This window comes from Phoenix dactylifera, unplaced genomic scaffold (assembly GCF_009389715.1).
Source record: "Phoenix dactylifera cultivar Barhee BC4 unplaced genomic scaffold, palm_55x_up_171113_PBpolish2nd_filt_p 000397F, whole genome shotgun sequence".
In the NCBI taxonomy this organism is placed as follows: domain Eukaryota; kingdom Viridiplantae; phylum Streptophyta; class Magnoliopsida; order Arecales; family Arecaceae; genus Phoenix; species Phoenix dactylifera.
In genome coordinates this window covers 151,157-178,705 of record NW_024067841.1, presented here as the reverse complement: position 1 = coordinate 178,705, position 27,549 = coordinate 151,157, and the positions used below count along the sequence as shown (strand labels likewise).

The following is a 27,549-nucleotide window of genomic DNA, read 5'->3' as shown; positions in this document are numbered from 1 at the left end:
TTTCTTTTCTGTTTTTTCCCCTTTAACCTTCCTGTGCCTTTCTTTTCTATTGGTGATCATATGACGATACAGTTAGGTTTTTCTTTTCTTTTCTTCTTTTTGAAAATCCAATTAAAGTCCATAGTATTGGATAGTTTGATAAACCACAATTCCATAATATAGTGTTGTTTTGAAGGAAGTTGCTCGAATTGATCTTTAGAAGTGGCAACTTGGAGGTTGTTTCAAAGTTAGGAGGTTGACTTACATCTACTCTAAGTCGGATTGGGCTGGCTCTGCTTGGTCTAGATTGGTAGGGTTAAGTTCAGTTTAACTAGATTTTGTTGTGTTGTCTTGGTTTGAGTCAAGATTGAAATAGTTGGATCGTGTTGGTTGGGTTTAATTAGGTTGGGTACAATGTAGTTAGATCAGATTTGAATAGACAGGCCTTGCTCAAATTCCCCCACTGAGTTCATGAAAGTTGATCTTTGCTTTGTTTGTCTACTTTCCAAGTTCAAGTTATACATTAGAAGTGTTGATTCTACATTTTCTTAACCATAACTATTCTATAGATCAATAAAGGACATGTATATCTGAATTTAGTCATTTATTTGTCTGGAATCAATCCTTTTGATGTGTTTCTCAAGATCTTGGTTGCAATTGCAAATTTGATATTGCTAAGTTATTTGTGGTTCTTCACACTTTAAATTAAATTCTTAAGGACAGAAATTCCTTTTATACCTTGTCAAACATCGGTTTATGCTCTCCAAACTAGGTCCCAAAATACCACCATATCTAATTGGTAAAAAATCTGCAGTCTACTACTTGAACAGCCCTTCAAAGCTTTGCTTTTGAACTAATCACTCAGAACCTGAATAATCAGATTCAGGTCCGACTCTATTACTCCAACAAAACCTATATTGCTTCAATTACTACATTATATGAACTGTTAACAAATAGCATTTTTATACTCTCTTCTCATTCTTTTTTTTTCTTTTTTACTTCGATGATCAATACTTTAACTATCAGTACCTGTGGAATCATGATCAACTTCAGTCAACAACTTATACATGATGGGATGTTAAGTTAGTTCCAATATCTCAAATTCTAAGCTGGGGAAATCACAGAGAGTACTGGAAGTGGTTATTGCTTCATTTGGTAAAATATTTGAATAGTAGTTTATTCAGAACCGATATATGGAATGGAATTCATGATTATAATTTTGGTGGACTAAGGTTCTTCATGGCTGTGATCTAAACAAACTTATTGGAACATAAAGATGGAGAACTAATCCATACTATCACTTATCTTTAGCAATGTTCATGCTGACAGATTTGTCACCAAAAAATTCCACATTCAAGCCATACTTTTTGTTTAAGTAATTCTGAGCTCGTCAAATAGGTTTTGCATAACATGTGAATTTATTCAAATTTTGGTTAATGATGAGTCATAATGTTGGAAAGCAACTTTTCAATCAATTGTTTTATAACTGAAGTTGCAGTAAAACAAAACTCAGTATCAAAATGAATGCACATTAAAACTTAGAATTTAGAAGTGTTTTTTTTTAATTTAGATGTTGATCTTTCCTGTTCAGGAAGTATGCCACTTGTAAAAGGGAAAAACAAATATCAAATAGCACATAAGTTGACATGAAAATAATCTTTAATTGTTTATAATAGTTTCCATGATAATTGATGAATGTACTGTGTGGTTTTTATTTAGAAATGGCTCGTCTACTAGATGTTTATTGGGAAAACTTTGCCTCATTCCTTGCATCAATATTTTTGACTGTACATAATTGAGAATAATCATTGATAAGTAATGATATCGCTGTTCTTTCAGCCTGTTGTATCAACATCTGTTGCAATTAAATCTAATAAAAGCAAGCAGATCTCTCCAATTGTCTTTTATGGTTCCCCACATGGTGCTCCAGTAAAAAGGCCATCACAATTATTGCGGTTATTACGTGAAATTCATGTTGATCTCAGAGAGCAGAATAGTCTGATCCCCAGGTATGTATCTGTAGAAGTGTATTGATTCAAAACACTTGGTTAGCAGAAAATGTTTCTTTGTTATTGCTGTTAACTTGGTTTTGTTTTTATTAGGAAGGAGGTCTGGGCTACTTTTCCTAGACAAGATGAGGCAATGAGATTCTGTAATACACATGCACATGCTAATGTGTTTAGTTATCAAGATCACTTAAGTGGGCAAAGACGATTTCTTGTGTCTACATATGATGAGTTCTGGAGAAGGTTAAATTTCAATCTTGTTTTCTCAACGTAGTTTCTTCTCCTTTATTTGCGGGTTCCTTTTGGTTTGTAATTAGTTGTTTCTTTCATGGTCTTTTAGAACTTTTGTCAAATAAAATAAAGGGAAAATGACACAAAAGTAGATCCATCATTTAAATGCTAAATATGTAGTATCAGAAGCAGAGAAAAACAGCACATCCAAATTTTGGGATGCAGTAGTGCTCTTTGCATGTCCACATTTCTTTTGGTTTCCTGAGTTCTGTGCTGACAGTTTATTCTTCCAGGTACAAAAACATGGATTCCAAATTACGTCACCATTATGAAGTTATTCAAGAGGTATATACTTTCGTGTAATTTTTCTTCAAGGCAAAAACGAAATATGAGGCACTGTTCCTGATTTATCTGAACTGTAATGGCCTTCAGTTTTGCAATGTACATTCAAGTATTTGGTCCTAGGTAGGTGACCATGACAATATAATCCTTATTTAATGATTGCTCAAAATAAGTGGGGCTTGCTATCTTCTAAATATATTTTGTGGGCTGGAGTTAAATGAGAGGGGTATTCCATCTCAAGCAAGCTTAACAATAAATGTTCAAGCTTCATTTTGATTTATCGTAAACTGACTTTTATGGCAAAATTTTCATTTGGCTGCTCATAAATTTTTCCTAAAATAGTTAATATTGATTTTTAGAATCTACTAAATACTTGTCAAATTTTGCTCATGCTCGTTAAAGGGTAATTCCATCTATGTATTTTGTAGCAGTCATGTAAATTCTTCTTTTGTGGGTCATTGATAGTACTTTTCACTTGCATGTTTTGACTAGTAACTTCTTCAGGGTGTTCCTTGCCACTTGTATTTTGATCTGGAATTTGACAAGAAGATCAACAATGATAGAAATGTAGATGAAATGGTAGACACCTTGATATTTATCACTTATAAAGTCTTATTTGAGAAATACTTTATACAAGGAAATGAAGAATGGGTGGTAGAGCTTGATTCATCTACCAAAGGTATGTTTGTTCTAATAGCTTTGTTAATTAATGACCATTTATTCTATTTAGTTCAATTTATCCTTTTATTTTTTCTTGATCAAGCTTTATGGTTTATGCATCTCCTTTTTCCACTATTGATCAAGTTTTTCATGTCAACAACTTCTTTTGTATTAGTTGAACTTTGATTATTATTGGGAATCTCGTTGTTGATGCCTGACTTTCCAATTGTAGGCCTACATATTTATTTTTTGTTTAGAATATTTTTTCAGGTACAATCTATTTTGACTTAATGAAAGTTTACATTATTTAAAGCTCCTCTTAATTTCTGCATAATTCTTCCTATCCTCCAGATGCAATTCATACGACTTCTTTTGCCTAGTTCATTATTATTTTGATGTTTGAGCTCTAACTTAGAATTTTTTGTCATTAGTTCTGCCTATATCTTGACTATTTATAGTATACACACCAATCAGGAACTAGTGTTGTTGTTACAGTATAAAATGTATTGACTGATGCATAGCTCTTGATCAGACTAGAACACTGGTTCCAGCATTTCGCTAATTTGCTTCTATAGATGGAATAGATAATATCACTAATTCATTATGGTCTTTAATCAAACTAGATAAAACTTGAGGGAGACTTTTTGTTGTGGTTCTTATTTCTATATCTGTTCCAATAGTTTACAATCTATGGGCCATTTTTGGTGTTGGCTTCGAATATCTTGTTTTGCAATCTATTCTTCCTATTGTTCACAATTTGGAGATCCTTCAGATTTTTTTCTCATTGCTTCAACTGTTTTTATGTTGCTTTTCCTTTTTCTGACTTTTCTTAAATGTTCTGTTTGATAGTTGCTTTCTCCTTCTAACTGTGAAAAGTTAACTATAAAAGGAAAAAAAAAGATGTAAAATCTTAGGTATATGTTATTGCCATTTTTATTATTCATGCATGTTTCCCCCCTGAGTAACCACTGAGATTGTGGGACAATCATTGTGGTTCATAGTACAATGGTGATTGCTTCCTCCTATGTGATGCCGGAGCGCCTAGGACGCACATGATGCTGCGTTGATCGTGAGTCCCGGCCGCACGGATCCTTGGTCAAGTATGCATGGGTCCTAGTTTTTGATGATTAATTATTTTCTATTTCAGTCAGGAAAGTTGATGTTAATTAATCTAGAGAGTTTTGATTTTTTGTGAACTTTCTTTTGAGAACTTTTGATGTTATCAGAAAAGTTACTAGTTAGGTTTTTTGAGTTAAAATAGGATTTGGAATTCCATATTGGAAGGTTAAAGAAAATAGTCCTTTGTTCTACTTATAAATACCCCCATCGGGGCTCTTCCTGTAATCATACTAAAGATACTTGAGATACTGGCTAGTGAAGATTCTATTGTGGGAATTATTCTTTCATTGTTTTCTCTATATTCTCTCTCTCCTTCCTTTTGGTGGATTTGTAGGGTTTACGAGTGAGCGTGTGAGAGCTGTATCCTTGGAGTGGCCTACCAAGATGGTATTTTTGGCCTTGGAAGAGAGTGATCCGCCCTTCTTCCAACTACTATCTTCCTTATGTCGTATGTGTGTAGTGAAGTTTCTACCTCGCCATAATTGGTTGTGCCGACATACCCATCCTCTTTCGAGTTTTTAAGCCAAGTTTGACACCTCTCCGATATTGGTATTAGAGCATTGTTTCAAGATGCCGCCCCATCGCCGCAATGTCGAAGAGCATGTTGAACGTGGAGAAGATCCGCGAGATATCAAATTAGATGAAATGCACCGCTAGCTTGAATAACTTTAACAAGAAAATCAATGGCTTTGTCAATGGTAAGAGAAATGCGAACATCGACATTGCCAAAGTTCCAATCACTACTCAGACAATGCGCCTTTTGATGATGAAAGCGAGTGTTCCAATGAAAATTTCAATCCGTCCTACAACAGAAAAGCGTCTTCGTCGAGTGTAGAAGATATCCGGTACCAGCATGAATGAAGACCACATCGCAACCATTATAACTTTGGTATGAAAATAGACATCCCCGACTTTGAAGGACACCTGCATTCTGATGAGTTCGTTGATTGGCTCCACACCGTTGAACAAGTCTTCGAACTCAATGAAATTTCTGATGATCGATGCATCAAGCTAGTTGCCATCAAGCTCAAAAAGTATGCATCAATTTGGTGGAAAAATCTAAAGCGATGATGTGAGCATGAAGGATGCAGCAAGATCCGAACGTGGGAAAAGATGCGTCACGAACTCAAATTTAAGTTCCTACTTGAAGATTATCGTAAGAATAAATTTGTTAAGCTCCACAATCTTCGGCAATGCGACACAACTGTAGAAAAGTACACAATGAAATTCGAGCAACTCCTTATGATGTACGACATTAAGAAGCTCAAAGAGCAAACTATAGTATAATATCTTGGTGGATTTAGGCCTGAAATTGAGCAAGTTATGCAACTTTAGCCCTATTGGACGCTGAATGGTGTGCTACAATTGGCAACAAAAGTCGAAAAGCAACAACTAAGAATAAATAATTCATACTTTTCAAAGTATACAGATGTAGGTCCAACTGGGGGAGTTCGTGTTGAAGACATTGGTATCCTCCAGGGTCGGCGGAATTGGTATCAGGCACCATACCGATTTTTCGGTAGCACGAGACGTTACAGGCTTGCACCGTGCCGGGCCTGTACCGATAAAGGAGAGAACAACACAGATCGTGGCAGGGAGAAAAAGAGAGAGAAAAGGAGAAGAGAGGGAGAGAGGAGGCCGATGCTTGGGCAGGAGGCGAGGCCTAAAAAAATTGCGTTTTTTAAGTAATATCGCAATTTTAAGTAGAGTTGGCAAGCGATTTGCCGACTTCACTTAAAAATCGCGCTTTTTTTAGCGGCCAGACTCCTATTTCGTTCGAAATAGGAAAATCGGCCGCAACCTCGCATCCCGCCCGGGTGACGGCCTCCGCCGGCTTCTCTCTCTCTCTCTTCCTCTTCCTCTTCCTCTTCCTCTCTCCCCCGCTCGCTCTCTTTTTTCCTCTCTCCTTTTCCACCTCCGACAACGGTTTTCGTTTTCGTTGCCAGAAACATACTGGTAAGCTGCTGGTACGGCTCGGAACGGCTAGAACCGCCCGGTTCGGGATGGTTCCGCCGACCATGGTATCCTTCAAAGCCAACACCTCCCAATCACCTCAAAAGAAGGACGGCAACATCCTTAGCAACCACGATTGTTCCAACACTATCGCTTCTAACCCTCGCAAGTATTTCAAGTGCCAAGTGTTTGTGCATATTGCAATTTACTGCCCACATATAAAGCTCATCTCTTTGATGGAATAAGGATCATGTGTAGAAGATGAGGAAGAAAATCAGCTAGTCAAGTGGGACGAGGAAGGCCCAAGCGAGGAAGAATTAGTGTATTCCGATCAAGATGAAGCATTAGTGGTACACTGAAGCCTTAATATGATTGTGGTAGTTGATGAAGAAGACCATTCATGCTATAACATCTTGCACATTAAATGCTCTTCGCATGGCATGGGAGAGAAGCAGCACGAATATCCAAACTTGGTCACTGCATCGTACTACAACATGCTCATGTCACTTCTTGGGAGAAAGAAGCACGAAGTCCATCTTTTAGATTCTATGATAGATGGCATCAACCTGAAGACTAGGCTAAAACTGGATAAGGCAGAAGATTGGACTAGTTAGCCTAGAGCCCGTCTTGTTTAATGCCATTATCAAGGAGGTTGAAGTTCACTACAAGCAAGGTTTTGGTAATGTGGCTTACACATCCCAAGATAGCATCGTCTGGGCTTTTGATGTTGCGAAGACTACCAATGTGGCAATAATCATTGCTAGGTTGGATCTAGAATCTGAGAATCTAGACCGGTCAAATCGCATCCTTCATGGCTTCCAAACAAAGCTCATCAATGATGCTGCAGATACTTCCAAAGGCCTTGTAATTTTGGTGATCTTACCTGGTGGCGAACAAGGTGGTGCTGCCATTGCATATGTTCTTTATGGAAAACACAATTCAGGAAGAAGGCTCTCGATTGCATGGTACCCGGGTGACTATGTTCCTTAGCTACCCATGATTTCTATGATTGCCTCTGCCATGTCCATCCGTGCTAAAAAGCACGGTGACCATTGACAGGCTATCATGTCCCAAGGCCCTAACTTGTACTTCCTGTATCCCTCCACTCTATTCGAACTTGGCATTGGTTTTATCGATCCTCTAGTTGTACTGGACCCAAGCCTTGTTTTCTCATCAAACTTTGAGGATTATATCAACTTCTTGTGCTCGTTGCCCAACCTCAACCTGCAGTAGTGCAATTTGCCACCAGAATGCTATGCAACAAAATAATTGATGGTTCTTTTAAGGTTCTAAAGTGCATTAACGATAATACCTACAAAATCGAACTTTCTGGAGACTATGGAGTGTTTGCAGCATTCAACATAGCCAATCTATCACCTTACTATGAAGACTAGGAAGATCAAGAAGATCTAGACTTGATGGCAAGTTTTCTCCAATAGGGGGAGTATGACACCGGAGTGCTTAGGATGCACGTGATGCTGAACTAATCAGGATTCTCGACCGCATGGGTCGGAAAACCCGACTGCATGGGTCGGGAGTCCCGGCTGCATGGGTCATGGATCTCGATCGCACAGGTTGCGGGTCCCAGCTGCATGAGTCGTGGGTCCTGTACACATGGGTCAACTGCTTTTGATGATTAATTATTTTCCTATCTTAGTTAGGAAAGTTGATATTAGTTGATTTTAGGGAGTTTTGATTCTTTGTGAACTTTCTTTTGAGAAGTTTTGATGTTATTAGAAAAGTTAGTAGTTAGGGTTCTTCGACTTAGAATAGGACTTGGAATTCCATATTAGAAGGTTGAAGAAAAGAGTCCTCTTTATAGTACTTATAAGTATCCCCAACGGGCTCCTTCTCTAATCATACTAGAGATACGATAGATATTGATTAGTGGAGATTCTATTGTGAGAATTATTCTTCTCTTATTTTCTCTTTATTCTCTCTCTCCTCCCGTTTGGTGAATTCTTAAGAGTTTGCGAGTGAGCGTGTGAGAGCCGAAGTTTTTGGAGTGGCCTGTCGAGGTAGTATTTTTGGCCTTGAAAGAGAGTGATCCGTTCTTGCTCCTCTTCCAACTACCGTCTTCATTGCGTTGTATGTGCTGTAGTGGAGTTTCTTCCTTGCCACAATTGGTTACACCGATATATCCTTCCTCCTTCGAGTTTTTAGCCGAAGTTCAACACCTCCTTGGTGTCACTATGAGATTTTTTTTATATGATAGAATCCTATATTTCAACCTTATCTTTTTTGATCTATGAAATTTTTGGCAATTCTCTTCTTTTATGTTGTACCACATTTTACATATTGTCACTCAAATATAGAGTGAGCTTATGTTCAGCCAGAAATCTTAATCTTTTTATTATCTTCAAAAGAATTGTTTCATGCTACTTATGAGTACTCTAGTGTAAGTAATTTACTAATTTTTTTAATACATGTCACAAAAAAAACACTGTTAAATTGTATGTGAAATGACACAGGAGCAGATATACATGTATGACGTGATGTGGTCCGAGCGGATGTGAAATAGCTTAGAATTATGCTCTTTACTATATTGCCACCTAGGCTTAGGTCGTTCCTTAGCTCCCGCTTAGCACCCATTTGCTTTAGTGTCCCTCATGTGAGGCTTGGCTTCTCTTAAGTGGCCCACCTAGACCTAGGTGTCCCATATACATGACCTAGATATTTAGTGGTCTCCCAAGCAGCCTGCCTAGGCCCAGGTGGCCTTGGTGAGTCAGGTTTGGACTGTCTTTTGGGGTGGTTCAGGAACTAGGAGAGGTGGTCAGAGGTATTAGATTGTCTCAGATGTGTAGGTTATGAACCCCACCTCCCATATGCACCCTTTGTCTTTTCCATTGGCTCCCCAACACCTTGCCTTAGGCATTTGGTTATCCCTTGCATTGATCTATTAACTTTTTTATTTCGACATTGCTTTGATTGTTCATTATTATGTAGATTTGCTTGTTGCATTAATGAAAATCATTGAACATGCTTTTTGGGCAATCAATCAATAAAAAATTACAGGGAAAATAGATATTTTATTTGTTAACAGATCATGTTACCATATAGTAGGTTTTCAAATAAATGTGAAAACATATTTTTCTTATTATTCCTTTTTTTCCTTTAATTACTTCTGATTTAATTCTTATTTCTAGTTTATCTATGTAAAATTCTCTTCTTCTTCTTCTTTAAATAATCCGTCTTTGTGCCTGTTCTATTGCTATATTGTCACTAGTTGCCTCCGTATCATGGCCACTCTTTTGAACATCTAATAATATTATAGTCAAACATTGTACACATATTTGACAATGCTCGGACCTTAAGTCAATCATTGCATTGTAAAAGAACAAACAATGATAGTACATTATATGTATTATGCGGGCATTATTGAATTCTTAGATGTTTTGTATGGAGTGCGATAAACTTTGTACATATTTCTAATGCTATAAGCCTTTTTTATTATTTATGCTTGATATCGTATTGTCCTTTCTTGTAGGTAGATGTTAACTTTTACATCTAGATGTTATTTATGAATTCAAAAAAGTACGTTGAACATTTAGTTCAAAGATGAAAGACCCACATTTGTCTTGGTCCATTCTAGCTATCCTAGATTGGCTGGCTAGGTATTGAGTCATTGGATGGGTCTGAGACCCCAAGACATGAAAAAATGGCTCATTCAAAGTTGTCTTGGTTGGGATAAACCATGATGGTGATTGGGACAGCTGATACCATTGTCTTCATACTTTGGATGATCTGGTGTTCCAGTAAGTCACGGGGATGCCAACTTTTTATTTTCTATTATTTTTGTTTGTTTATTATTTTTAATAGTTGCTTAGAAGCTATAGGCTTTTTAGGGTTATTTATTAAGGATTAGATGATGTTTTTGAGCATTTAAGATTAAATCTTAGTCCTTGAGTTAAGGTCCATAAGAGGCCCTACGCTGGTACATCTTTTAAATATGAATTAAGGCATAATGAAGTGCATGCGATGGACATGCTCCTCATTCACACTGATTTAAAATTTTCAAGAAAAATCCTAACAAACTTGAAATATATTAATAACAATAAATTGATTTTTGTATGATTTATAAATATGCATCTCATTCATATGCATGATATGATCGATAAGTTATATGCCATTTAAATTTATTGTTATTTTAAGTTTTCATCCAAGCCATAAGTGTTAGTACCAGTTCTGTTACCATTATCTCAACTAGCTTAAAAAACCTAGTTTAGGGCCTAAATTTCGACAAAGAACTCCAAAGCATCTAAAAAATCATTAAAAGGAACATACAAATGAAGGAAAAAAGAAGGGTCATTGCAGTGAACCACCGAGGTATCAAGTCGTCCCACGTGCCAAGGCAGGGGCATCTTGGTAGTGCCTTGACAGGCCCTAGAATGATATGGATCCTCGAACTAGGACTTAAGCCTTTGCTCTAGTGTGTTCATGCATTTCGATCTGTGTTTAAAGCCAATTAAAGTGACATTGTTATCACGATCTTTTAATTACTACTTAGGTTCTTATTTATGGCATTTTCTGTTGTTCTGCTGGATAATTCATATTAGTTGTACAACTACATTTTGTGTAAATTTTGCCTATTTATTACATAAATGGACTGAATTAAAGAAAGATTTTTTAGATTTTATTTCATCTTTTAAAATCATATATTTTGCTTAAATTTAACTATTAAAACATATGATTGTTGTAATTACTTTTTTGAGTTGTGATAGAAAAATTTTCGCGTCATTTGATCATCCGCATTCCAAAGACTGCCTTTAAGGACAACTCACATGCTGGTGCATTTGTTTCGGAGGTATTCAAATATCAATCTTAAATCTATAAGTTAATTCCTTTTTTTCCAAGCTTCTAATTTGTAAAAGATCCTATGCATTTCAAGTATGATGCTGCCATCATCTATCAAATTTTACCTGTTGTATTTTTGCAGTAAAATAGAACTAGAAATCATGTGCCGCATGCTATGCTCATGCTATCCAAGGGCTGGCATGGCAAGTGCTGTGTGCCTTGCCTTGCCGGCATCTGGCACGAACTGGCGTGTTGCAATGGAATGCTTTTTAATGCACGGCCAGTGGGGTTTTTTTCCTTTTTGTATGAATCATACTTCGAACGTCTTCCTACATAAGAGTTATTTCATTCATTAAAACATTATTTTAAAGCCCAACATGCTATTGTATAGTCAAGAATGAGAATATGTGTGTGCTGATATTTTGCTGTGCCTTTCGAGCCAAATGGCATCCTAACATGCATTAACATTAAATTAACGGCATCCCTTGTTAAAAATAGTTTTATTTAATCACAAAATTCATAGTACCACTAAAATTATATAAATCATGTTAAAGTACTGACATGCTGTATATGAAATCATTATGTTTGACTATACAACATCAAGACATAATATATAATTGTCAATTTTTTATAAATAAATGTTTATCACAATACATGATTCATGGTCTTCACCTCAACCTCACACTGAGTGCCTAATGGGCTCGCCCATAAGATATTATGGGTGCTGTTTAGGTACAATCTGTATTATTGGAGTGCCATGTACTGGTGGCACCACCCACTATGTTGTCTCATGCACTCCATGCATTGTACTGGATGAGATAATGGTGAATGTAAACTAGGTGCATTAGAGGCATCAATAGGCTAGTATGGGTTGGTGGGGCCTTAGTTTAGGTATGGCTGTGCATATGCATCACCTACATGCTATCCATAACCTTGTGTCCAAATTTGCCAAAAGATTTTCTGATCGCCCATAACCGTATGTGGTATGTATACTGGGCCTTGCGGGCTACTCTAATTGTTAGAGACAAGGATAACCATCCCATCCCAAACTGCTTCGGGTCGGAACCGAGACTGCCTATCAGGTCGGGGTAGGTCCCAAACCAGCCTAAATCGACCCAAATCAAATAGAATTGCTTGGTTTTGTTCGATCCATGATGGTTCGGGCTGGTTTGTGGCTCCCACCTTTAATGATTGAGGGAAAATGTAGAGAAGGCTTGCTGTGCTTTCTCAGCTCTCTCAATCTTATTTTTTTTCTTTTTAACCAAAAAATGTCGGAGAAGCCCCAATCTTCGTAGTTTTCATCCGAAATTCAACTCCTAGTGAGCAAAACTCCCTCTTCCCTTCCTCTCTCAAGTCTTTTTTCTTTTTGAAGCCTAAAATAGGCAAAAAATAGGTAAAATGTGGAAAAATCATGCCATAATATTGTATTTTGGCCTAATTTCGTGATATGCTGTAGATCTAAGGATTATCTACACAATGCCAAAGAAATCGTGATTTTTTTGTTCATCATATAATTTTTTAGATTAAAAATATAATAATAAATAAAATAATGTTCAAAATTTTTTTGTGAAATAAGTTGCATATTTGGGGGTGTGCAGCACATTAAGTGTTAGTACGCTATTGAGTCAGTATCATACTATATCAGTCACCAACCGATAATTCATCCAATACTTATGTAACACACCTGAGCCAAAATCTTGAGCCAGAGATATGGCAACCGCCATATACTCATTGAGCACTTTCGCCACAAGCATGCAATGTTTTCATCATATCATCATAATAACACAATGGAATAAAATTAGAGTAATTAAAATCTAAATTCCAAAGTCTAATAATTAATAAATCCAAGCTATAAGAAGTATCTTGAATTTCTTGTTTACAAGAGTCTGACATCAATTATTCTTCAAACACTAATCAAAATAAAGACCCTACAACATATTTCCAATAATAAACTAGGAAACTAGTACTAATTCTAAGCTAATTGTTACGATCAGCTCTCACTTCTAATCACACGCCCATAGCAATACCCTGTCACTGTCTAATTCTTTGAATCTGTAATAAGAAAAAAATCCAAATAATGAGCTGAACGGTTTGGTAAGTAATGAACACCTCAACTAGATAATTCAATAAACTTTCTTTTAACAATAAGTATATAGGCAAAGTTAATACAAATTTAAACAAGGCAAAATAAGAATATCATAATTGCTCAAATACTCAGTACAATTTAAAATATCATGTATGATAATTCAAAATTATCATAATTCAACTCAACAGCCTTTCTATGAATATACTCACACCTTATGGCCAGGCTAGATTAATGAATTCAGAAATAGTCATAATGCCTATGCATAAACTCAAATGACAGAGTATCGAAGTGCCGACATATAACTCTACTGGCAGGGTATCAAAGGACCAACCTATAATCTCCACTGGCAGGGTATTGAAGTGCCCATGTATAACCGCCGCTGACAGGGTATTGAAATGCCCATATATAACCCCCACTAGTAGGGTATCTAAGTGCCAAGGTATAACTCCCACTAGCGGGGTAACATAGTCCGGCTACATGTTCAAATCCAAAATGTATCAAAGCTCTTTTGATAGAATACTATAAGTCACATTTTGATCGAAATATGTATATTCCATATAAGATCAATAAATGACATGCATAATTAGCTATAAGCGACATACATAATATTTCATCCAAAAACATTGCTTCAGAATCATAAATATTATTTTTCATTCAAAACACGGATCCATAAAATTCATAAATTGCATATAAATCGACTTATTATTTATTTAGCATCAAAAAATTATATTAATTAATTGAAAAACCTAGAAAGGGTGGATCATTATTTATCTTGCGAGAACACAGACAAATGCAAATAGCACCCCCTTGCTGGATACCATTTTGTCCAGACGATAGCACCCCTACATAGAATTGAGTCCAATAATTAGACAAGGTACGAGCAATTGTGAAAAATAGGACTGATCGGGTGGTGGTGTCCCATGGTTTGGGTTAGCCCAATTAGGTAATCCAACTGATCAAATGACAGAACAAGAGTTAGACCAAGGTAATAATAACACAATAAGCATTAATGATGATAGAGTCCAACGGTGCGTGATAAGGGTCAGGGTGGGACAATATGCTGCATCAGGAGTTCTAGACTGTTTTATTGGGGTCAACCAAGATCACAGGAAAGGGACCCTCTAGGGTCCACCTATCACTTAAGAGAGGAGAAAGAGAGGAGAGAGAAAAAATAGAGAAACAAGAGAGAGGTGGGTGCACAAAAATTGGGGTGCTGGTGGTGGTGTTTGGTGGTCGTGCTATCGAGTGCTAGCTAGAGGATTGATGACAAGCAGCGGTGATGACAGGTGATGATGGTGAGTGGCTAATGGAAGGCCCGAAAAAAGCAAGAAAAATGGGGGTTCGAGTGTTTAAAACAAGGCTCGACGTGGAATTGAGCCTCAACTTGCTGGCCGACAGTTGGCCGACCTCTAATGTTGGTTGCAGAATGTCAAGGGGTCGGAGATGAAAACAACGGAAATTGGTTCCAAGAACAAGGAATCTGGTTGGCAGATGCCAAAATAGGGAAGGTTTTTCGGTCTCTCTTTTCGGCAAAAATCCAGCCGGTGGTGCACTGCTAAGATAGGAGGGGAGAGAGAGTTGGGGAGAAGAGAAAGGTAAGTGTATTATCTCGTCTCTGGCGAGGATCGACCTCGGTGACGACGAGCCCAATAATAGGGCACGACGACAGAAACCTAGAACAATAAGGAGAGAAGAAATTTGAGGTGCGGCTTAACAAGGGGTGATGGGGAGGGTTTAATAGCCAGTGAGTTTCCCTACCGCTGGAGTTCGAGGAGGAGGCGGAGTCAGCCTCCTTTTTTGAATTAAATGGGGGCTCGGCCCTAATGAAATTGGGAACGGGCTTTTGGGCCTTACTCTGAAAGTAGGCTGAGCTAAAGCCGCATATGAGCTATAGGCCGGCCGGTCAATGGACCATGCCAGGTCTTGCAACTTGGTTCGGATGGCCTTGGTCCGAGACACCAAGGAGGATTCGTCATACACTAAGCACAAGATAACACTTCTACAAAGAAAAAGATGAGGACAATCCCTGATGCCATTGTGTCGATCGCTTGCACCATTCATCCCCATCAACCCAACTCTCTTTGTGCTAGAATTTATGTCCTCAAGATACCTACTAGAGCAAGAGGATATAGAGGAGTTGTGGTGCTTTCGTGACCCTTGTTCTTGCCTGCATTTTATATCCATGTACAGGGAGCTGGGCAACTGCCTCTAGCACCATGATCAGGATTCTGCAGGCAATGATCAAAGTCAGTCTCTTAGGTGAACGGACCCATTTGCCTCCATGACTCCATTTTTTCCCCTGCCTCCATGCCTCCATATGATTTTGTTCAAATTGAAGCAAATTATAACCCTGCTGACCAAAAGAAAACTATCAGAGTTGAGTAACAGCAATCATTTGGTATTTGCTGAAAAAAACCACTTATTCAAGACATTGGTGTTGATTCTTGAACCAAACAGAGCCTTGAGGTTCTTGACATTCTTTCTTGTTTTGTTGGTTCTACAAGAAGAGAAGAAGATGAGATTCTCATGGCATTTTACATGCATCATATCATTTGTTGCTTGTCCGTAGCCCCTTCTCCTGGCATCTATGTTCTCAACAAAGGGATCAAGTTGATCAATATGATGTGGTTAATATGGGTTGGAGTCATTCACTTCAGGATCAGTGTCATCTATATACTTGGCATGTATGCTTTGGAATCGTAGATTTTAACTTGAAATCTGCCTCCAATTTCTATGTTTTTTGTCATATTTCCAGCCGTATTCCACTGTGGACCAGTATGAGTATGACTACAAGATTACTGCAACCACATCCATGACAACATACATCCTAAGTTAATATGCAATTGCACATTAGACTTCTTGTGACTATTAGTTCAGCGCAACTTAATCATGAGCAGACCCAGTGCTTCTGACGCATCTGCAATACATGCAATGATTGCCTATGCTTCGATGTTGACATGTAAAAGTGCCTTGAGTTTCTTATGGTGAAAATGAAAGAAACATTATGATTTCCCGACTCCTCCCTGTGCTTGTGTTGGTGATGATAGCCATACAATTCCTATTGGGCTGTACATCATGGTAACTAGACTAGAAATAGATTTAGGTTTGGCTGTCGGGGAGCAGGGCCGTTATGTAAGGGTAGGTAGTGGCATTGTCTGGCAGACTATTGATCAAAATACTTTAATACGTGTTTTTTTTTTAAATGATGGGAAAAAGCTGATTCTATCCAGATACAAGACTGCAAGTGGAAGTACGCTTGTGAAGCCAATTTGAAAATTGAATGTTCCAAGAACCAGGTTGCCTCTGTCAGTATTTTAGTTAGCACATTATGATTATTTTATGGTTTCTTTGGTTAAAACATGATTTTTAGGCTTTCAGCATTTTAATTTGTTTATTTGTTTTATAATACATAATGCTATACACTGTCCCTTAATTTTAGTTTGAAAGGTTGAATTCTTATCATTGTATAAAATTGATAATACATTATCCATATTTTTTTTGAACCTCACACATATTTGTTCTCTATTTAAAAAGTGAGAATAACTTGTTGCAGAACTTTCTCCTTGTCAGGTATGTTCACGTATTGCAAGTTTACGGGGAAGTGATCCACAGTCTGACAAATTGTACACTAGGAAAGACACGAGCTGTCCTGAATCCTTGTGTCAGCTTTTTTTGGACACTGCTGTTTATTCTCGAAATCGTTGTTTCCGTCTAGCTTTCTCATCAAAAGCTGGAAAAACTTCTTTCCTGATGCCCACTGGACGTTTCAAATGTAGGAATATGGTAAGTTTATTTTCATTTGTATTGTATAGGAGCACTACGATGAAGCTGATTATCCAATGATCTTTAACTATATTGCTATTGCTTTTCTTTTCTATAAAAACTTTCATGTCATTATGAAAAATTGTTGATGAAATTTCTATTTTCAACTCCATGATTTAATTTTATTTATGTCTTCATTTTAATGCTTTTATTTTTGTTAATATTATTCTGGATATCCTGCATCAACCCTGTTTGGTTTGCCAATATTTTCAAATAGACCCGAATAAAGTCCACTTATCTAGGCATGTTCAGTGAAAACTCTTTTGGCACTCCAATAGAACAGGAATAGGTACTGGTGCTTTTGAGATTTTAAAAGAAAAGGTAAAAGCTCTTCTGAGGTCCTTATTCCTCTTTAACCTGGTTAAACTATTTGGCCATTTTGGCCTAGTAGTTTTCCTGGGTTAAGAGGAATAAGTACCCTAAGCTATTATTCATTTAGTCAAATATCCTGGTTAAATTTTGGCTGGACCAAATGGCTTCTTCATATAGTTGGTGATAGATTTGTTATGTTAGAATTCTTTGATATATAAAACTTCTTTTTACTATTATGTCATGAGAAGAATGTTTTGATGTTAGAAACCTCAAAAATGAACACTTCCTCTCAGCCATTTCAGGTTAAGAAGATGTGAAAAGCACATTTCTCTCTATAAGAATAGTTCATTTGGAGGTGTGCAGTGAGAGAGAAGAGATAATTGGGGTTTCGAATAAGACAACCTTTGCATTTTGGATATTTATCCTTTTCCTATTTAAAAATATTTAAAAGTCAAATAAGAGGTGTTAAACTTTTTATCATTTTGGCATTGAGCTATTTCCCCCTATAATATCGTCACCGCAATAGAGTTTAATCACCAAGTTCAGGATGGACTGGTGTGGTCCCTCAACACCTAGGACACCAGAATATTGAACCATGAATGAGAGAAACACATTAAATATTGTAATTGTGAGGCCCCAATTCTTGATTGGAAGGGACACCAAAGGCCTTTATCCTTCCATCCCTCGGAAGTGCAGAGGAATAAGTACCTTAAGCTATCATTCATTTATTCAAATATTGTGGTTAAACTTAGGCTGTAACCAAACAGCACCTTCATATGGCTGGTGTTAGATTTATTATGTTGGAGTTTCTTTGACATATAAAATTTCCTTCTAGTAGTATGAAGTGAGAAGAATTTTTTGACATAAGAAATATACTCCAAAGAACATACAGTTCCTTTTGATTCTTGCAATCTCTTTATTAGGCTAGGTATTTGATGCAACCTTCGGCATACCATTGGTACACAAAGCATAAGCGTTGAATGTAAACAATGGCAAGATTGAATGGAACTTAGAAATAAGGCTTTAGGGATACTAAAAAATAGAGAGAAATCCAGCAACATTGCACTGGATTGAGAAAAGAAAAGCTAGAAGTTTCTAGAGCAAGTTCAGTGATCTATGTCTTCGCCTTAAAATTAGTTTCTTCAAGTAGAGATGCTCATAAGTATATGCATAATCAGTGAACAATTCTCATAAGCATTAGCCTTTTCACCATGATGTCACATAGAATAATATAGTTCTACTCATCAGAAATGGAACAACAAAAAATTCGAACGGAATCATAAACGATATGCTTATTCCTGAAAATAAGAAATGGGGTACTTGCGATTCTAAGAGACATCACATCATTGTCATCCGTTGGTTCACTTCCCGAAGTATGTAGATTGCGTGTGTCATAGATATCTTCTTTGTATAGGTTCTCAATTGGGTATGCCAGTATTCTTGGATAGGCATGCATGGAAAGCATGTTTATTATGCAAAACCACACTTTCGTTGGAAGGCTTAAGAGATCTCAGTTGATCTTCTATTCTCAAAACAAGTGTTGGATTTTCAAAAATGTGTCTTGTTTGTACATAAGCTAGTAATGTATGGTGCATCTACATGAGTGTCAGGACAGCAGAATCATAATTCATAAGTTTAATTGGTTATATCTTCATCATGTTTGGAGTCGAACTTGAGTTCCTAGCAATGCGTTCTTCCGTTCGCCGGTTGATTTAGTCTGTTCTTCTGTGACTTGGTCTTCAGGTGTAATAATGGGTTATTTGGTCAAATTATTGCATTTCTTGACATGTGAAGGACTCATAATAGTTCTGATTGTATGAAATCATATTCTTGATCATATGTTAGATTGGATGGCATTCTTCAAGATAGCATAAGAAGTGGACTCAGGAGAGAGCTTAGAGGTCCCTTTGTATGACGAAATTTGGTTGTCCAGAAACTCTTCAGACTTAAAGTCTTAAAGTCAATCATTTGGAGTAAAATCTGTAAGGGCCTGTTTGGCATCATTGTTTTTTTTTGTTTGTTTCTTTACAAATTAGTTAAATACCAGATGGAGATTGATGTTGAAGACAGCATTTGCATGGAACATCTGCTATCCTTTGCTTGTACTTTCATCTTTTTTGAAGCAATAAATCCTTCCTACCAAAAATTCTAAAGGTTTTACAAACTATTTCAAAACACATAAGGGTTTCATCATACATGTCATTCAGTCTTGTATTTTTCTTCTTGGGTTTTTGAAAATAAAAACAGAAAAACAAAAGCAATACCAAACATGATCCTAAAATATCAATCTTATCATCCTCAGAAATATCATAGTGGTAGGGAAGCACCTACTTCTTTTTCTTTTTGTATGTAGTGGGAGGCCAGCCCTCACTTAAAACCTATAGGAAAGGAACAATGACAAGCATTAGATCTAAGAGGTCAAAGAAGTGGATAAGGAAAAGCAGTAACCCAAGCTAGATCACATTGTCACCTCAGGCTTTCCATTGCTAACCAATCAGCGGGTTGGTTGGCCTCATGATAAGTAGTGTTGGAGTAGACACGCGGTGTTGAACTACCATAAGAGCCAATTGCTTACCAATCAGCGGGTTGGTTGGCCTCATGATAAGTAGTGTTGGAGTAGACACAGTGTTGAACTACCATGAGAGCCAATTGCTTAGACAAAGCTGATTGGTAGAAAACATTTTCTCTTGTTCATTGTTGCTTAGAGCTGTGGAAATAATTAGATTAAAATTATACAGATTATCGAAAGAAACTACAAAAGTGTCTTAAGAATTTTATTGGTATAATTTAAATTTGACTAGTGTACTTCAAAAGTTAAATTCATTGTAACATGTACTCCTTGAGCTCAAGAGCTCCTATATTCATACCTTATGATCATTATAATGATCAAACCACTTTTAGAATGCGTTCAATGTCTTTTTTTTGGTTTACACATTTTTTAAAGAGTAACTTACAAAAACCTCCCTAAGATTAGGGATAAATTACATTTACATCCTATAGTATGAAAAACCTACGCCTACTGCCCTGAGGTTTATTTTTATCTAATACTTTAACCCATAACTTAACAGAACGTTAGTCAAACCATTAACTTTTAATGGGACTGAAGTGCCACATTAGAAATTTTTTTAAAATAACCAAAATAACCTTACAAAGACCTTCATAAGGTTTATGTTTATTACACTTACGCCTAATATTTTATAAAACCTACAGTTACACTCAGTTAAATTGATAGTGTTAGTAAAACTATTTATCTATTGTAAAAAGTCAAAAAATATTCCTATAAGAAAATAAGGCTCATCTTTCACTTTTTTGACTCTTCGATCTCTTCGAAGGCTTTCATCTTTAAGAGTCTTCTTCTCTTCGAGATTGAGTAGCTAGGATTTTTTTCTCGCTTTACTACCCTACCATGAGCGTCCCTTTCCAACGAGCGATTGATGGCAAGCTTCCTTCTCTACCGGCATCCAGCGACGAGCATCCTTAATTTCCAACCAGCATTCAGCAACGAGCTTTCTTTTTGATCAGGTTTGTTCTTGCTTTCCCGCACACCATGTCACAGAGAATTATGATAGCCTTGGCAACCTATCATCAAAAGGATCCAAATCAGTATGTGCATGAGAATTCTTCATTTTGGAGGGTGCATCAGTTGCAGTTCTATGGCCTGGCTTGGACCATGAATATACTGGCTTAAGCGACAGAACTCTTGGTACTAGTTTTCTGCAGCAGAATGTTTTAGAGGCATCCACTTGCCTGAGAGATCTAGATTGCTTTTTCTTAGCATAGCTCTTTTCTGATGATTCATCAAGATCAAGCTCCAGACCCATGGCGTCTCACGGTTCTCCTCCTTGGATGGATGCAAGGTCTGCTGAACCGGTCGGTTCCAACCGGTTCAGCCTGTACCATATCGGTACTGGCCGGCACCGGTACGGTACAACTATAGAATTCAGTTTTGATTCTAAAAGGGTCGGAACCGAACGGTTCCTTGTCCGTACCGGTGCGAACTGGTGCAGTTCGCAATGACACAAGCCCAGTACCGGTGCGAACCGCACCCGTACTCGCAGGGAAGAAGAAGAGGAAGAAGAGGAAGAAAGAGGAGGAAAGAAGAGGAAGAAGAAGAGAAAGAGGAGAAGACTACCTGTCGAAGGGGGGAAGAAGACCTCTCTTGCGGGGGAGAAGACTACTGGGCCCTTTCTTCCTCCCGAGCACCTCGCGGGGAAGACCTTCCTTGCTCGCGGGAGAAGAGGGAGAGAGAGGAGAAGAGAGGAGGAAAGAGGGGAAGAAAAGAGAACAACTTGAGAAGAAGAAAAGGAGAAGGAAAAAAAAGAAAAGAAAAAAAAAAAAGAGAGAGGCCGGGGGAATAATGCCCGCGCGCGGGGGCATGGGTGCGAGTGGGAAAACACGCCCGACTCGCACCTGCGCGCGGTCCATGCGGTGTGAACCGCGCATCCATGTGTTTGGGAATTGCGCGCGCGGTTTCCCTCGCGGGCTCGCCGCGCGGGTAGACCCCGCGTGGGCTTTTAATGCTATAGAGTGCCGGCCGCGCATTTTTTTTGAACCGTTTTTATACCGGTTCCAATCGGTACTGAATCAGTACCGGTTTCAACCGGTACCCAACCGGTACCAGTCCCCACCAGTACGTCGGTTCGGTCGGTACTATGTACCTTGGATGGATGTTATTATCATTTAAGGTTAGTTTGGTCATTTTCTAATTTTTTAAGATGTGGTAGTTAGTTTTCATTTAAGTTAACGATTTGGCTAATATTCTATTAAGTTATGGTTTAAAATGCCAGAAAAAATAAACCTCAGGAGGATAAGCGTAGGTTTTCAAAACTATTGGATATAAGTATAATAGATCCCCAATCTTAGGGGTTTTTTTTGTAATTTACTGATCACTCGAGGGCAATTTTGGCTTTTCACATGAGGTAAATGGATTCATTAACGCCGTTAATGTAATTGCGTGTACTGTAGGTTTTACATACTATTGGGTGTAAGAATGTAAACCTCAAGGGGTTTTTTTGTAATTTACTCTTTTTTTAATACCAACCTGATTTCTTTAGTAGATTGTTGGTAGATGAAGCATAAAACTTTGATCCAGATATGAAACTTCCTCAGGAAAGGAGAATGACAGGGATATTCTTGATGACCAGCAACACTAAAATTACTATTGATTAAAATTGGAGAAGTAGAAGTCTTATGAACTAGAATAGCAGAAGGCTGGCCCTTGTGAACTGCCTTTTCTGGAGTTCTGTTTGATGACAGATGCCATACATACTGTACCTGTTGCTGTTCTTTAAGTCTTCAGAAGCACAGGGAGCTCTTCATGGTGGAATCATTACAGACTGATGTAGAGCTAGACAAGTTGGATATATAAGTATAGGATTCTCTAAAAGATACCATAAAGAGATGACTTGGAGCGAAAGAAAATATAAAGGCAATAGTTAATTTAAGGACCAAGATGTTTTCAAGCCACTTTGCCTTATTGTTTACGTTGTTTGCATGAAGTTAATTTTCCCTTTATTCTTGGACAGGTTGTAAGGCACACCTCTCATTCTCCATCATACTATCTCGGTCGCATCGAGTGCTTAAGGCATGGTGTTTGGTCTCATAAACTCATGAGATTGTTGATTTGGTTGGCAAGTTTGTCAAATCTTGGTGTGGCCATCTTGTATATGTGAAGATACATTTGTTGAGTTACCCCAATTTCTAAATGGATGCATCTTTTTGAAAAAGCAAAAAAAATAAATGTTTCATGCTATTAAGAAATAATTTCTGAAGTGCTGACAAGTAGATCTTAATAAAGATATTTGGTTGACATGGTCGTAGTTGAAGGTCATACTTCTTTCTTCTTCTTTTTTTTAAGGAAGCTATACACATGTTTTTTTACTTAGACCAGATATGAAGAAATTTCTGTGTGTTAGACATAATAGAGCTGCTATTACTGTGCCTGTTTGCATCTATATTACAACAATTACATATTTAACATGTTTTCTACTGATGTACTCTTTTGTTTTTTGCATTTTTTTATACATCAAATGTCCGTATGTGATCGATTGATACATGCCGCTAGTGTGCTCATTAGGTGTTTGTATATATAGGATTCATCTTTGATAAGAATGCCTCTCTCCAAACCTGCTTTCAAGTCTCAGGGTATTGAAACCCTTGTTATATATGCAGCCAGCATCAGTTCAATCCTTTCAATGAATAGGCTGCCATGGTGATTCCAATTCTATTATTTCTATGTTACTTGGACCTAGTTGGGTTGCCGCCTATCTCAATAAATCTTCCGTTGACATTGTTGGATACTTGGACTACTAAAAATTATGGGAAATTTATGCAAGCTGCCCTTTGATAATATTTGGTTTTGACTCTTTTGTCAATGATTTTCTCTTCTCAACTCGTTTTGGTCTTCTTAATTCTAAATTTGTTTTGTTACGTCCACGTACATTTTGCTTATCCTTCGATCCTTACCAGCCTCATTGTTGTAATTTCATGTTTCTTACTCAACTACTACTTTTTCTAGCATATGGTGTTAGATGCTGTATACACGTTCATTGTCCGAAACAAGCTTTACTATTGTATGTTCTTTGCATTGGAAGTCTTTTGGGCTTCCGTCAAGAATTTTGTTATTATGCTCATGAGACAAATTAGATAATGGAACAATAAAATGCTGATATCTTCTATCAGCTTGGACTTTCTATTAATGCTATGCTTTACTATTCTGTGAAGAAAAGGTTAACTAAATTCATATTACAGGGTTGTCCACTCCATGCGAGTTGATACAGATAGGCGTCTATGGTGCCAATGCATGATCTGCTGTATTGTCTGTGTCTGCTTGCGTGTGCCAAGTTTAGGTTCAACATGGCATGTTACATACCTTGCCCGTGGCAGGCCGGCATGACATTAGCATGCAATACTTTGGTCCTTGACTATGAATTATCTGAACATCACAATTAAGATAAATCATTGGGAATGGATAACTTCTTATGCAGAAATGAAATAGTAAAAAATAATTCTTACTAGTTAGTATTGAATTTTCAAGATCATGGCAATTGCAACCTGATGCAAGAGATTTCCTAGATTAGTTCAAGAAAACATGATCCTGTCAAGGTGGTTTGTAATACAATTTTGATCTTATATTTGGGAGAGCCATGTTTCCATAACAATGTCAGATGTCAAACAAAGAAAGATATTTCATTTAGTTTTGTTCTCTAAATTAAATTATGTGTTATTGGCGGTGATTTGTTCTTCTGTCCTAACTCTTTATGTGCAAGAGACATTTATGAATTAATTCTGACCTAGTCAAGTTGTCCTGCCTTGTTGGAACTACGTCTCATAGTAAACAAGTACTGATCTTAAATATCATTTCTAGGCTTTCATTGGCCTTCTCCAGTATATGGACAAAAAAGCAAGAACAAGTATTCTATAAAATATAGCAATTTTCTAAAATATGTTTTTCATGCAAGCTGAATAGAACTGCCTTATGAAGTGTAAGCTTTTAAAAATGTGCAGCATATCTCTGTGGAAGTGCTGAGATTATCTGATCCTGATTGTATGCTGTTCATCTTTCTTGAAATTGGTTGCAGAGCAAGCAGCAGGTGTTCATGGAATCCCTCATCTGCAGAATGGATGTTGATTGCGAAAAACTTCTAAAATGCAAAATGGATTTAGATTGCAACAAAATCTTGTTCTTTGATTTTGAGGTCAGGTTTGTCTTTGTAGTACTTTTTATGCGGAACTCTATAACCATATCAACTATGTCGATACTCTTCTTGTAACCTTTCATACGTTGATTAATTTTTTGCTTGTTAGAGTGTAAGCCTGGGTGCAACGGTAATGTTGCTCCATTATGATCTAGACGTCATGAGTTTGAAACATGGAAATAGCCTCTCCGCATGTGGGGTTAAGGCTGTGTACATCTGACCCTCCCCAGGCCTCTCAATGGCAGAAGCCTTATGCATTGGTCCAACCTTTTTTTTATGCTGTTTGCTTGTTTATGATCGATATATGAAAAATTATTGCATAATGGTATCTTATGCCACTTATAGTTGGTTGACATTTGAAATTGGTTAATTTGGAGACTAACTTGATATGTAGTGGAGTTATTGTTTAAATATTTAGCTGTGAAACTGAGTCTTACAGAGCTCATTTCATACATTTTGTAATTAATAACATACAAGTTGGAAAAATGAATCACTACCTTCTTTTGTTGTTGTAGTTTGACATCAAATGCTGAAGTGATCTTTTGATAATCTAAAGTGGTAGAACTTACAAAAACTTGAGCTTGTATGTTGACGAAAAACACTCATGTTTTGTATTGCATATGTGTCTATATATGTGCGTGTTGTTTGTGAATTCTAAGTATTTGCTGGTTTCCAACATGAAGTAGGATTTATTAAAGGGGTAATAGCACTACAGCTACTATTGGTTATGTCCCTCTGTGTAGTATGTAAAAGTGTATCATTATAAGATAATCATGTCTTTGCTACAATTACCCTCTTTTTGTTATATATTTATAGTTTGGGATTTTTTCGGAAGACAACCTGTTTGATGGACTAGTTGTTTGGAAGTGAAAAATTGTAGTAGTAGTAATGTCAAAAGAATTGGCACATAGTTTCAGCATGCTTCCTTTTGCTTCCACATATTCAATGGCTTTTAACCTAACTAGCATTTCAGCCCTCACAATATAAATTTAGTAGTATGCTTGGCACCCATTTTCAAATATAAGGTGTTATGAGCCATCCAACAATAAACAATACTTGAGATTAGAGTGGGAAATGATATTCTTTCTTTTGCACTTCCCTGGGATGAGGGATCACAATAGAATTAGAATATTAATTTGTAAAGTTACCTGCTCATGTCAATGAAGGCCTCGAGGAAGTGATTTGATGGCAAAAACATAGAAGATCCTCTTAACTTGTGATGATGGTCTTATTCCTGAATCATTTGAAGCCTCCTTTGAATAACTTCAAACCCTTAGAATGTCTCCAAAAGGGCAAAGGCCTTTATTTGTGGTGTCTCTCGTTCTCTGATTTCCATCTTTTTATTCCAATTTCCTGCAAGACAAAGATATTGAAATGATTTTTTGAAGATAATTAAAATAAATAAAAATAGTGTCATGCTTCTAGCCCGAAATCACGAGATAGGGATGTGGCAACTGCCACATACTTATAGGGCACTTCTCCTACAAGCATGCGACACTTCCATCATATTATCATAATAATGCAGCGGAATAAAGTCAAAGCAACTAAAATCCAAATTTCAAATTCTAAACAATTAATATATCCAAGCTATTAAAGAAATATCTAGAATTTTTTTTCACAAGTATCTTGCATCAACTAATTATTCAAACACTAATCAAAATAAAGAACCCATAACATTTTTCCTATATTAAACTAAGGAAACAATACTAATTCTAAGCTTCGTCGATACGAACTACTCTCTATTCTAATCATGTGCATATAGCACTACCTTGTCCAGCAATTAATTCTCCCGAATCTATAATGAAAGAAGAATCCAAATAATGAGCTCAACAATGCAGCAAGTATGATACTTTTAGCTAGATAATTAATGTGAATAATAAAATAAGTATTTTACCATAGATAAACACAACTTATTCCCATATCTTAAAAACACGAATCCAGAATATCTAATATTGCTCAAATGTTCATATTCATAAAGTTGATTTAAAATATTATGTTCACTCAACAACCTTAAACTTTGACCACATTACCATGTAGCAGGGTTCATAGTACTGAACCCTTGTAGAATAGGTCCATAATACCGCACTCAACTCTGGATGGTAGGTCCTACTATCACAGTTAAACCTTTATGGAGTGGGTTCATAATACTACCCTTAACCCCTACAGAGTATGGCTATAGTAATCAAGTTCTGGATAGTCAAAGTGCCAACATTTAACCCCCATTGGCAAGGTCCATAATATTGTCAGGTTGAGAGTCCAAATTTGATATGTATAGCTCTTTTCATAGAATAAGTATATCATATTCAATCAAAAATGTGTATTCCATATAAGATCAAATAATAACATGCACAATATTTCGTAATAAAACATTATTTTTGAATAATAATTTTATTTTTCGTTCAAAACACAAATCCATAAAATTCATAATTGCATATAAAATCGATTCATAATTATTGAATATCAAAAAATATATCCATTAATCAAATCTCTAGAAAAGGTGGATCTTACTTACCTTGCAAGTACACGAACAAATCCTAATAATTTCTAA

General features: G+C 36.9%; 1 protein-coding gene across 1 annotated transcript in view; it reads left to right on the top strand.

The window, feature by feature from the left end:
• Nucleotides 1-27,549, top strand: part of LOC103718500 (DNA-directed primase/polymerase protein) — a 49,157-nt gene that overhangs the window by 1,104 nt on the left and 20,504 nt on the right. Inside the window, 7 exon segments of the mRNA XM_039118710.1 lie at nt 1,819-1,988; nt 2,082-2,228; nt 2,510-2,561; nt 3,063-3,237; nt 11,012-11,094; nt 16,741-16,953; nt 24,885-25,001. Of these exon segments, the coding sequence (XP_038974638.1) occupies nt 1,819-1,988; nt 2,082-2,228; nt 2,510-2,561; nt 3,063-3,237; nt 11,012-11,094; nt 16,741-16,953; nt 24,885-25,001 (957 nt within the window).